Raw genomic sequence first — 12,444 nt, 5'->3', positions numbered from 1 at the left:
CTTTGGTGTAATTGGTGTAATGAATTGGTGTAGGATTTTATCAAAATATCATAAATGTACATCTAGTAGCTTGCAGCACCACTAGATCTGTGAACTTCTGGATATTAATGCATTCTGTTCCTCCTGCACAGCATAACAGTTCATTTCAAGTCCACCAGCTTTGAACTTGACAATCACTGATTCATTATGTGTTTGTGCCACACCCTCTGCAGTCATGCACATAGGCACAAGCTGACACAGGAACAACCAACATGGTTTTGTTGTATAATCATGTTTGCTTTTAAACTAATATGACAGTTGAACTGAGATTTTCATGAACGTTAGGATATGCATGTATTAAAAAATATTTCTACCGACAGTCTCTTCCAATAATAAGCTACATGTACTGTTATATACAATAAAACCTGTTTATTTGTGTGACCTATAGATCATAAGGCCCATAATGATTAAATCAACACCACAATTACAAACAAACAGCTGTTGTAACATGCTGAAGTCACTGATCCATGTGGCATTTCATTCAATTATGAAAAGATGAAAAGATACACTGGGATGTTTAAAGAATGTATAAACCAGAAATGTTTCAAACCAACAAACCCAAGCCATTATTTCAAATGCTGCCATTATTTCAAATGCTGCTTGTAAAAACTGTCAGTCTCAGTTGTAACTTTTAAGTAATACTTTTAAAATATTTTTCTTCTGACTAGGTATGAAGAAAAAAACAACAACAAGTAAGCTCCATCTCCTTTCTCCCATCCTAATTCAGCCCTCATTATCGAAAGCTGAGCAGCCTTATTCTTAATGTTTCCTCAGGTTGCCAGTTCATTTTCTCCTCTTTGGTGTCTCCTCCAACAAAAAGACTAATAGCACAGCAGCTCTTTTTCTCTCCATTCAGCCTAAGTCTATTGAGTACTTCCCTCTATGGTCCACTAGCATTATCACCCCTTGTTAAATTGGAGTTAACACTTAAATAAAATAGACTGAGACACTCACACCATTACAGCATGCTGTTGTGACAGGCATGAATGGACCAGGTCACGCTCCAGAGAGAATTAAAGGTCTTCTTGAGACTTTGTCAAAGTGATCTTCCTCTAGGTGAGAATCTACAGTGCATTTTGTACAGAAAGTACACTCAAAAGTGGAAGTCAGGATGGAAAGCAGTTCAAATTGAAAGACAACAAGCCTGATGAGGATATTAAGTAACTATGACACTTTTCACTGTGACCTCTGCTCTTATGTATACAGTTTTGGTTTGCTAAGTCGTCCAAGTGCAGTCCACTGGAAAAACAATCACTTGTTGAGGAGCGGTTTGTCAAGTGTTTGTTCTGCAAATAGTATCAGGAGAGCACAAGCTGTTCGAGCATCAAGGCTGGTTGCCAGGCAGATTTGGATCCTCTGAAGCATGAGACAGCACTGTAGATAAGGCCTCTATAAAAGATGATACAAAAAAATACAAAGATAAAAAGAGTAAGGTATTTGATAGGCTATTGGTTCCACATTCTTCAGCAGTCAAATATTAATACTTGTCGCTCACCATGGATGAAGCATGATTTGGATGAACAGTTATGGATGAAATCGGTTTCATAATGAGTCATGATAACTGAAGGATTTCACTCCAGTGATGATGGAGCTTGCATATAGTTTCTTCTTTACTGTCAAACATTAAAGAGGGATGTCTGTCTTTTGGTGACACAGTTATTCAAGGTATTCTTTCATCCCAATATGCTCTTTACATTCCAGACCAAAGCTACTGGGAGTGGTGCGTATGGAAAAAATAAAAAAAAGGCACACCACTTAGTGTCAGCTCTAGCTTTTCCATTTTCACAGTCTGCAGAGAGGTAGTGAATGTTCCTGATGGAATCATCTAAGTGATATAGAACATCATGCCATATGCCAGTTGTATTTTATGTACAAAAGTCATTCAGTACAATATCCCCTCAGGGTTCAGTAATACATATTTCTTAATAGTTGATGGCAGAGGGAGCTGTGCTACACCTCTGTCACAGAAGCCACCCAGGCCAGCTCTGATGGCACATCTGGCCAGGTGAAGCAGGCTGCGAGGAGTGTTGGTGCAAACGGCAAACAGAGAGTCATAGAATCCTTTATGTCGCTGAGGAGAAACAGAAACCATTATAGACTAACTTGAATTACAAGACAACAGTATTCTGTAAAGTAATTTTTACCATTCACAGCTGGAACAAATAGGTGTTAGTGTCTCAGATTATAAAGCATTAAAAATACCTCTAAAATACAAAAAAAGAAAAGGAAAAAGATACCTTTAAAAAGAGCGGTTAGATAAAACTGAAGAGGAGAGTTGGGAATCTACTTGAATCTACTCTGAGCACACTTCATGCTATTCATTACATCCTAATAGTACCTTGTAGCAGTCATCAGGAATGGCAGCTCTCCACTTATTTGTGGGCTTTAAATGTTCGTAAGAGTTCACCATGATTTCTATTACTCCTGGGTAGTCATGGCAGGACTTCAACACCTGCACAAAACAACACACAAATGGCATGGTACAACAAAACAATCTGGCAAGAATTTTATTCTAGTATTGTAATTTGTTAATTGCTAAAACATGCATATACGGGTGCCAAACCACATCTTGTCTAGATCTCTGTACCTTGTCGAACTGAGGTGGGTAGACCCGTGCTGCATTGTAGTTGAGCAGAAGCTGATAGCACAGCTCAGGTATGGCCATAGGCCTCACATCAGTCACTTTGAGGAGATACTGAATGGGAGCGCAGCCATTGATGTCCATGCCTCGTGAATCTGCTCCTGCCTCCAGCAACATCTGCATCAGGACGTGATCACAGTTCCAGGCTGCCTTGTGAAGAGCTGTTTTATTGTCTTCTTCTTGGAGATTGGGATCTGCAACAGGAGGCAAATAAAGAGCCGCCATCATGCACAATAATGACAGTAGTGTTACCAGTGAAAGTCATGTGCAAAGAAACTGATCCAGAGCCTCTCACCTGCTTTGTGGTCCAGAAGGAGACGACAGACCAAATGGTGATCTTGGCTGAAGGTTTGTTCTTTGGCATTAAAGGCCCAGAAAGCCGCAGTCATCAGGGGCGTCTCCTGGAGTGAATTGACTGCATCCACAGATGCTCTGTGGGCCAGATAGAGAGCCACCAGCTCTGGGACACCAAATTTGGATGCAGTATGTAACGGTGTGTCCTCCTCATTGTTCTGGCTGGGCATGTTGACTTTTGCACCTCCAAAAAAAAAAGATTGTTTTATTGCTATAGTGACTTTTACAGTGTTTGTATTTTGAGCGTTCATCCGTTTACTGATCTATCCATGCATTCTTGCCTTCTGACCTTTAAGGATGAGTTGTTTGGCACAGTCCACTGACTCTTTGGTGATGCAGTAGTGCAGTGCTGTGTGTCCGCTCAGCGATAGACTGTTGACCTTTGACCCATGGGCTAAAAGCACTGCCACACATTCGCTGTGGGAGACGTCACAGGCCACATGCAGTGGCGTCTTCCCATTGGGCATACGGTCGATGGCTGCACCTTCCTGAAGGAGCACCAGTGCTGTTTCCACAGCATTGTACATCACAGATACATGAATACCCATCGCCCAGGAATGCTCCAGTTTGTAGCCTGGCAGCCAATATCCTGTAGCAAATTAGACAACCAAGAGGTGTTTCACTGCAACAGTAAATGCTAAAGTTAGAGTAAATTTCCATGTTCATAATGGCTTTGATCATAGTCATAGTGACTTTTGAGTTTTGAAGATTGTTAACAGGTATAGTGATGGTTTTTACATATACTTTAAATGATGGCTAAGGATATTGTATTGCAATATGTTTATACCACAGCAGCCTGAGGAAACATGTTATTGTAATTTATTCAGTGTAAACAGTGTTTCAACTTGTTTCTAGCTGTTGGATCCATGGAGCTTTAGCACCACCTAGTGAATAAACTAGCACATTTATTATCTACATTCCGATTTGGATTTACATGACTGCTTATCTTTCTGGGCCTCTTGTTACATAAACTGTTCTCAACAATGTCATCTAGACAATTTTCTGTCAAGACAGACAATAAAGTTTCTGAATCTGAATCAATCATTTTACTGCTGCAGGTGAAATCTGGGTTGATCTCATCCTACATACTCTCTGCTTACCTTGTTTGTATGAGGCCAGAACCATGCTGGGGTCCTCCACCTCCAGCACAGTGTCAATGTCTAAGTTGCTGGTGTGGAGAATCTTGAGGACCTCCTGGGCATTATTGGCCTTTAAGGCCTCCAGGAAGCATTGCTTCAGCTGCTTGACAGCTAGTTGTCTGGGGCTCAGCTCCTCCATGACCACCCCAAGAGAAGGGCCTCGCTCCTCGTATGGCACAACTAAACCAGTTACCTCAGACACTAATGCTCTCCACACAGCACGTAGGAGATTAGACATACCCACAACGGAAGGCCTCTGTAGTCCTAGACATCGGCCACTGTGTGTGAGGTGTATGAGGAGGGAAGACGGAAATCATGTACAAGAAGAGGGGCAACAAGTGTAAGAGAAAAAATAGCTCTGGAGTGAAATTAGGCTGAATATAAATAGAAAGGGGAGAGGGAGGGACTGGAGAGCTCGAGCTGACTGTGGCTCACTCTAGGCCAGTCAGTCTGCTGGGAAGTCCACAAAGAGAAAGTCACTTACTAGTTGAGGGTCACATGCTAAAATAACAGGCCTTTTGAACAGGACAGGTGCACAGCAGAGATGTATTTGTTTTTCAATAATTTAAACTATCAGTGCCAGGTTTACCACGAGGGAATTAAAATAAAACATAATTTCCAGACAGACATAATTTTGTGCACTCTATCCGATTGTTCTGCACCTTTTTGATCTGTTCAGGTGCATGGGACACATTTCTGTTTCTGCCTTGCAAATGACCATTAACACTATGTAGAGGAAAGATGAAAGAAAGAGGAAACAAAAGCAAAGTATGGACAGTGACTGCACATTTTTATTCAGTGTGACAGGTAGCTGCCCTTTCAAACTTTTCAGAATGCGAAAAAGAGAGCAAAGGTAATGACAAAATAGGAGGAGAAAAATAAGCACAGCTCTTAAAAGAGGAAAAGCATGGCTAGCAGTTTGTGTGGTGATTATCTTTTTGCCCTCTTCATACATGAAAGACAAACGTCCGGTGAGCCCTTCCGGACATGACTCAAACATTTGTGTTTTTGCCTGCCTGGAGCACCAGGGTCTCACCCATACGTTTGTTTCATCATGCTCAGTCAAGCGCTTGTAAAAGATCTGATATCAAATTTCGGCTCAGTTTGGACCGTTGAACCTCTTTAGCCCTCCAATACCTGTGCGCGCACATACACACACACACACGCACACACACACACTGACACAATAGAAAACAAGGCTTCTTTAGGATTCTTACAGCATATTGCTCTCAGTGTTTTACTATACATACAAAAGAGTCAAAAGAGTGCAGTCTGCTGACTGACTTGAGAGGGTGGGGGTATTCACAGAAAGGTTTAAGTGTTAAAAAATATTTTGTAAGAACACATCATGACCAGTTTATTGGAGTAGCACTGGAGCAGCACTATGGTTGTATAAGAGGAAGGCTAAAACCACAAGCACAATGGGAGTAAGTTTTCTTCTAGCTTTGCATTTCCAAACCTTATATCCTTCACAGTTTACTTGAATATAAATCACTTTTAATTAACAGTTTTAATTATGTTTTGGCAAAAGGAAGTCATCATACAATTCTGGATAAATCATTATTAGGTGTTAATAATACTCTTATTTTGCGTATGTTATCATAAACAGTAGTCAGTTGCTTCATTAAATACAGAAATAAATAAATAATAACAATAACAGATCAATATCAGATCGATACCTGTGGCATTGCATGGAGGCATCAACACATCCGTAACCCTATTCTTGTTCTTAACCTGTTAACAGTACACCAGGCAGGGCCTTTAAAGACAAAAGGAGTTCATAACCAGAGCTGCCTTCATTTCTATCACGGTGACACCGCTGTCTCTATATTTATTGTAAACCTACAGAATGATACTTGGGAATGATAAAGAAGTAACACAGGGAACATGTCTCTCAGTGAGCTTCATAATCCTAAAACAAGAATAATTGTTTGCATAAAGTACATATGTCAAAATCATTTTTTAAAAATCTAACATGTAAATCAAAATAATTGTCTTACTGAACTGGTTTCATAAGAAAAAAAAAGACATTGCACATATCTGTTGCAATTTCCAGTGTAAATATGAGTATCAGGTACAGTAACCTTATAGGCAATTTCTGCCCTTGCTGCAGCTGTCCTCTGCATTCTTTTGTCTACCTGATCACAAAGATAAACCATCTATATAGCATCGTTCCTACATATTATTCAAAGTATTCTGGAGTCATTTTCATGGTGAACTTTAACCTGTGATTTTTCTGAAAGAAAGCAACAAATATTTAGTCTACTGTATTTGCTTCGACAGTCACACAGAAGCGGGTAGATCTGAGAAAAATTCTACTTCTCTAGAATTTCTAAAGGCAGTGGCCGGGTATTACTCTGTTATTGAGAGAGAATATAAAAAGAGGTCAAAAGCAGGTTACAAGCAGATTCAAAGCAACATTATGCATATTAGCAGGAAGTTTCATTTTATCTTTTTTTTTTTGTTTGATTGCTTTTGTGGTATGGGTTCGGTATGTTACAAATTTCATGATTACAATGTACCTGAAGTCTTCATTAGAACCAGTCCAATGAGTACAGTGTGTCCTTGTCATTCGTTAGTTTGAGAACTGCTTTAGTGTGGTACATGAATTATGTAAGGAGCATTGGACAAGCCAGTGCAGAGGTTAAATTTACAGTGTTCATACTTCCAGTGTTCTTGCAGTCAAGAGACAGCATGTTTCTCCCAAAGAAAGCTGGTTCCTGCTTCAGTTACTAAAGTTCCAGTGTTGCCTTCTTCAGTAGTGTCAGTAAGCAGCATGGGGACACCTAGTGGTGCAACATAAGTACTGCCTCATATATTCCACCACCAAGGCCCGACCTGTATATTCTTCATCAAAACAATAGAGAGGTTCCAGTGATCTATGTATCTGAACAGGATATACATACAGCAAGTCTATTAAAATGGCACATTAGACATATTTGTATCTGTATTTATCATTGTACACAGTTGTTATGTCTAAAGTTACTGTGATGGGTAGCACAGACAGCTCTGGAGATGATATGGGATGAGGATGAGATGAGGGTTTTACACTGAATATGAATAAATAAACCCAATGTACAGCAATAAACACCAAAATAAATAAAACCGAGTAAATTCTTACATGGCTAACAACAAAGGATTGGTGTAAAATGAGGCAAATGAAGGGGCAGCATCCTATTATCCAACTGCTCATTTTGGTTTAGTTTGCTTGGTGAAGAAGTCACTCAACACTCTCCAACAGTTAGATGTGGAGCTCCACCACTGAGAACTAGTGAACTACTAAGTAGGCGTCCCACAGGGTGTGTTTGTGGGGCCTACTGACGTTCTGTTCTTTGAGATGCTACTTGGTGAGGTGCTACAGTAAAGCGGGAGGTGATCTAAAGATTCATTTCACTCTGCCGTGCTTTCTTTGTGCGCCTCTTTCTGCTGCTGCTCCAGCTCTCTCTTTCGTAGCTTCTCGCGCTGTTTCTCCACTTTCTCATGGTTCCTTTTGGCCTTCTCCATCAGAACTTTCAGGTCTTTGATCTTTTTCTTGATCAGGGCCCGGTCCTGGGAAGAGGTTACTCCAAGGGCCTGAAACAAATGTACATATTATATAAAAATCCTCCTGCCTTAGGTCTGCCTACTGTATGTACCTATTTACCAAGAGTGGATTTTTAAGACAGATGCCAACATTGTTTTCCAAGAGCTGAAAAACATGTTAAATAAGGATAAAGATGTGTCCCAATAACACGTACTGAAACAGAAGACGATACTGATATTTGCATGTAAATAAACATGAAATATTAACTTACCTTGAGCTCAGGACTATCCAGTTGTAGCAGCTGTTCTCCATCTATATTTTTGGCAGTGAATTCAGGGATATGATCTTCTAAGTTGAGACCCATGAGCCAGAGAGCCACCTGCTGGGAGGTCCACTCTGTGATGATGCGGTTCTGCCACTGATACTGCTTCGAAAACTGTCCCTCATCTAGGATCTGAACATTAATATACAACGGAGACAGAAGCAGATATTTTCAACTCTGCCATAGGAGTATCTTATCATGCTTTACAAGTATATATTTCACAGACCACTAGATGACTATTGAGTTCAGATGAAACCACTAACAGTAACAACCGAGTAACTACAGTAACTACTCAGTAACTACTCAGTAGGTACTGTAAACCTGTTAGACATGCATTCGTCATCATAAATGATATGTGGGAATGAGTTGCAGACAAATGATTTATGCTCAACAAACAACAAGATATGCATGCAGAAAAATATGTCCTTTGGAGGTTTGCAGCCTCAAGCTCACCTCATCATCTATCATTTCCAGACTCTGAATGTGGCAGCGTAAAAAACAACAGAAGGAGACTGGGTTGTTAACAGCTGAAACCAAATGGCATCCTCTACAGCAGCCCATGCCAGCATTTGAATACAATCGTTCATGGATTTTTAGCGGGTCGTTTTCTGCCATGAGAATTTGAGAGATGTTAATTCCTGTATTTTTCTTTCTTTCTGAGACATCCGTAAAGATTAATGGAATCTGTAACTATATTTGTTTAAAGTTTTGAGTGAAAAAAACAATATTATTATGTATTTTATTATTTATTTTTATTATTAATTTCTGCTAGAAAATGGGTGTCCTGTAATTTTTCTACCTGGGTTCTCAGCATTTGGCTACATTTGAACTGACAAAATGTTTACATGCTGGACCCTTCAAAGCTCAGTATAAGTTGTGTTTTACAGTATGTTCAGTTTATGTTTTTTTTTAGGTGGTGCACCTTGACAAAGTTGTATCATGTGCAAACTTTTTGACATTGAATGTAATCTTGCCCACTATAATCAACCAACAAAAAATGAACTTAAATATTTTTTAACGATTATACAAGCATGTGTACCTCGTCTGAGGAGAACACCAGGGTGTGTGAGCGTCCCGACATCTTGGCTTCACTCAGGCCACTGATCTCCACTGAGCTGTTGCTGCTTGCACTCAGATCATCGTTCAAAGCAGGTCCCTGAGAAATTGACAGCACACTTGTAAGACTCGTGGTGAGAGCCAACTGGCTCTGAGGCTGAATTTGGTTGATTAGATGGAATTCTTCACTTTTATCTATGTTTCTGTGAAGTGTTATGGATTAAAAGGAACATGGTGTTACATTAGTATGTTGATACTGTAAATTTAATCAAGTATGAGTTATTCAAATTACTTCTTAAACAGAGAGACTGAATGAGCGAATGAATAAAAAAAATGAAGGCTTTTCCATGGAACATGTACCACAATGATTGATTTATCACTAAAAAGTGCAGAGGACTTAATATATTTAAGCAGTTAGAAGGCAGGGTTGTGCACATTCCTCAATTTTAAGATTTTCCATGATAGCACAAACTATGAAAGTGATTAGTGATCAGAATGATAGTCAAATTATGTTGCATAGCTGTAGCTGGATGCCATCCAACTCACAAAATCATTCTGTCTGAGTCCTTCTGAGTGTGAGAAAGTGTGGACATTCTGGGAATCGTAGTATTAAGATCCACGATATGTGCTCTAACAGCTCGAGACAGGCTGCTGCTTAGAAAAACAAACTATAAGGGGGCAAAAAGTGGGTCCAACACTTGCTCCGTAAAAAATATGGCTGTGTGTCTTCATCTGATCAAGGCCAAAATGTTATGTTATCCAATAAATAGAATAATATTTATCTACTGAGAAAGTGTCCTGGGATACAAAATATGCCCATCTATTCACTAAGGAAAAGACAGACTGATTGAGAATTGAAGACAAAGTGTAACATTACATTTATATAGAGCTTTGTCTTACATAAGGTTATATGCTGTTTCTTAAAGCAGTTCTTTGAGTCTCAGTACTGTCTGAGGTAAAAGTGAGACTAATCTTAAAGGTTTAAACTTACAGGTTTAGACTTTCTGGGATGAATTTTTACTTAAAAACCCCACATAACTATTAATGTGCATAAAGTCTGCATTGATTTATCTTTTCATGTGCACTTGTCTTGAGCTGAGAGCATGTCCTTAGAAAGGGAAAAAAGGAGTGGGATTGGTGCAGGATCAAAACAAATCTAATTTTTAATCTTATAGTAACCGCATCTGATTGTATACAGGATTAGAAAGAGTTTCCATGCAAGTTCCTCCACTGCAACAAATGCCCATGTTAACAACTGTAATCTCATTTTAATCTCATTGTATCAATTAAGGTAAATCAAGATGCAATATGAAAAAAACTGACTTGCTCTGGGATAACTTGGTGAAAGCTTTTTTTCCCCACAAAAATGAAATGTATTCTAATTTACTGATCACTGATCATACAGTCACTAAAATGGATATTTTTTGCAGTGTCACTGAAGACCTTAAAATAGAGATATTTTGGATTATATGTACACTCATTGATTTTCTTGCAATTAATAATGCAATCATGCATTTCTATGATTGTGATATAGTGAGTCCCTACGCTACTAAACCCTGTTTACCTCACTTAGTACCAACTCACTTCCATTGCAGTAGATCAAGACATAATTGAACAAAACACAAAGGAATACAATACCAAGTAATATGAATAGGAGAAGAAGTGGGGCCATGTAAGGGAGGTCTGTTCAACAGAAATAAAACAATACATCAAAGCTAAATGGTAAACCATAACAAAACCAAAAGTATGCAGTGGATCTAACATACTGTTATACCACTGGTCAGTACAACCCACACATACTGGAGCTGTTTGTGCTTTCATAAACAGATAGATGATGTTTATGAAACCTGCAAGAAGCCTGCTCTGACTGAACATACATGAACATTATAGAGAGCAAAGTGCCCTTCACATGTCCTAACTGTTAAGTATCTATAAAGTGAACCATTATTTGACCACTGTACAGTACCAGTCACCAAAACTTCATGTACCTTCGCCTTGAGTTTCTCTGGACTGTCCTCTGCTGATGGCTCACTGGAGCTGAGAGAGAAAGATATGAGAGAAATTAAACAGGTCAGATGTGATGAACAGTTTCAGCCATCAAAAATATTTTATATACATATGTTCAGAGTGGAGGAAGTTCCATAACAAATACATAAATAACAGCCCTTTAAATTGCTTTTAATTCTTCCCTAGAACAGGTATATTTGATCCCACATAAATAACAAACACTGATAAATCCTTGTGGCTGCTGATTATCATTCAAATTCTTCATTCTCTCAACACTGTACGAGTTTGCTGTGTATTGTTTGTTGGCACAAGAACAACTCAAAACAAAAATAGAGCATTTTACTCATCATCATCTTACCCAGGGTCAAGAGCTTGACTTTGCTCATCCCGCCTGCGTGAGGGGTTCGACACTGCAGCAGACTGAGAATCTGTGATCACAAACACCCAAAACTGAGACTACTCCTGCTTCAATTAATGAGCTTTCATAAATAGTAATTAAAAAAAATCTTAGTTATTTGGAATCCTGACTGTTGCTGCAGGAAAATATCTATTGATAGATACAGTTGCAGTTAGATAAAACTCATTTATGGGACATGGTGAGGTTTGCGTGAGCACTAACCGTCCTGGTGCGTTCCCACAGTGGACGACAAGTGTCGTGTTCGTCTGGGGGAGTTCTCTGCACTGCCCGGGGCCTTAAGGGCCACCACTCCTCCATCAGAAGAGGCCACACTACGAATCGAACCAGAACGACTGTGGACTGGACTGCTGTGTCCCTCTAAGACCTGAACACGGACATAAAGGGAGAGAAAGAGGATGAGGAGAAAGGTGGAGGGAGGGTAGGGAGAGAATTGTGATGGACAAAATTGGAAGAGGGAAAAAGGAAAGGCACAGGAAGTGGTCCCACAGGAAGAGGAGAAGAAGAAGAAAGTGAAATCAGGGGGAAACCGAGCTGAACAGCGAGTGCCGCAGACTAAACTGAAAGAAGTCACTTGACATACTTTCACCATTTCTAATTCCTTGACCTCTTTTCCCCTGGAAGCCTCACACTGCCTGGTCTCTCTGTGCTACTGCCAATTCTGATCCAAGTTGTTGTCTGAACTCATTCCTGCTCTCGCTGAGTTAAGTGACAGCATTAGCCAGACAAGAGCCTTTCATCCAGAAAAATACTGTCGCTGTTATTATCACACTGGGAGAGACAATAAGTTGTGACAGCACCACAGACTCAATTAGTGCCGCAGAGCAACACATAGCAATTAATCCATTAAAGGAATTAAGTGGGATGGACAGGGGTTTAAGACACGCAAACACACTGATGGACACTCAAACACACACATACTAATCAAACACCCTGTGGTGAAATTTA

At 39.7% G+C, this 12,444-nt stretch overlaps 2 protein-coding genes across 2 annotated transcripts in view; both read right to left on the bottom strand.

The window, feature by feature from the left end:
- Window positions 1–1,898: 1,898 nt before the first annotated feature.
- On the bottom strand, window positions 1,899–4,312 carry asb4 (ankyrin repeat and SOCS box containing 4). Its single transcript, XM_062436430.1, has 6 exons — window positions 4,135–4,312; window positions 3,324–3,623; window positions 2,976–3,218; window positions 2,627–2,874; window positions 2,378–2,491; window positions 1,899–2,110 (listed from the first exon to the last, which is right to left on the bottom strand). The coding sequence occupies exons 1-6, from the start codon at window positions 4,310–4,312 to the stop codon at window positions 1,922–1,924; spliced, it is 1,272 nt and encodes a 423-aa protein (XP_062292414.1). The 3' UTR covers window positions 1,899–1,921.
- A 1,112-nt stretch (window positions 4,313–5,424) lies between these two features.
- The window catches only part of ppp1r9a (protein phosphatase 1, regulatory subunit 9A), a 44,773-nt gene continuing 37,753 nt past the window's right edge, over window positions 5,425–12,444 (bottom strand). Inside the window, exons 13-19 of the mRNA XM_062436026.1 lie at window positions 11,701–11,863; window positions 11,440–11,509; window positions 11,063–11,111; window positions 10,713–10,757; window positions 9,058–9,174; window positions 7,968–8,150; window positions 5,425–7,746 (exon numbers count right to left, since the gene is read on the bottom strand). Of these exons, the coding sequence (XP_062292010.1) occupies window positions 7,564–7,746; window positions 7,968–8,150; window positions 9,058–9,174; window positions 10,713–10,757; window positions 11,063–11,111; window positions 11,440–11,509; window positions 11,701–11,863 (810 nt within the window). The 3' untranslated portion in view covers window positions 5,425–7,563. The remainder of the gene's footprint in view (window positions 7,747–7,967; window positions 8,151–9,057; window positions 9,175–10,712; window positions 10,758–11,062; window positions 11,112–11,439; window positions 11,510–11,700; window positions 11,864–12,444) is intronic.

This window comes from Scomber scombrus, chromosome 16 (assembly GCF_963691925.1).
Source record: "Scomber scombrus chromosome 16, fScoSco1.1, whole genome shotgun sequence".
NCBI classification, from domain to species: domain Eukaryota; kingdom Metazoa; phylum Chordata; class Actinopteri; order Scombriformes; family Scombridae; genus Scomber; species Scomber scombrus.
The sequence above is the reverse complement of the archived record's forward strand: the minus strand, read 5'-3'. Positions and strand labels throughout refer to the sequence as shown.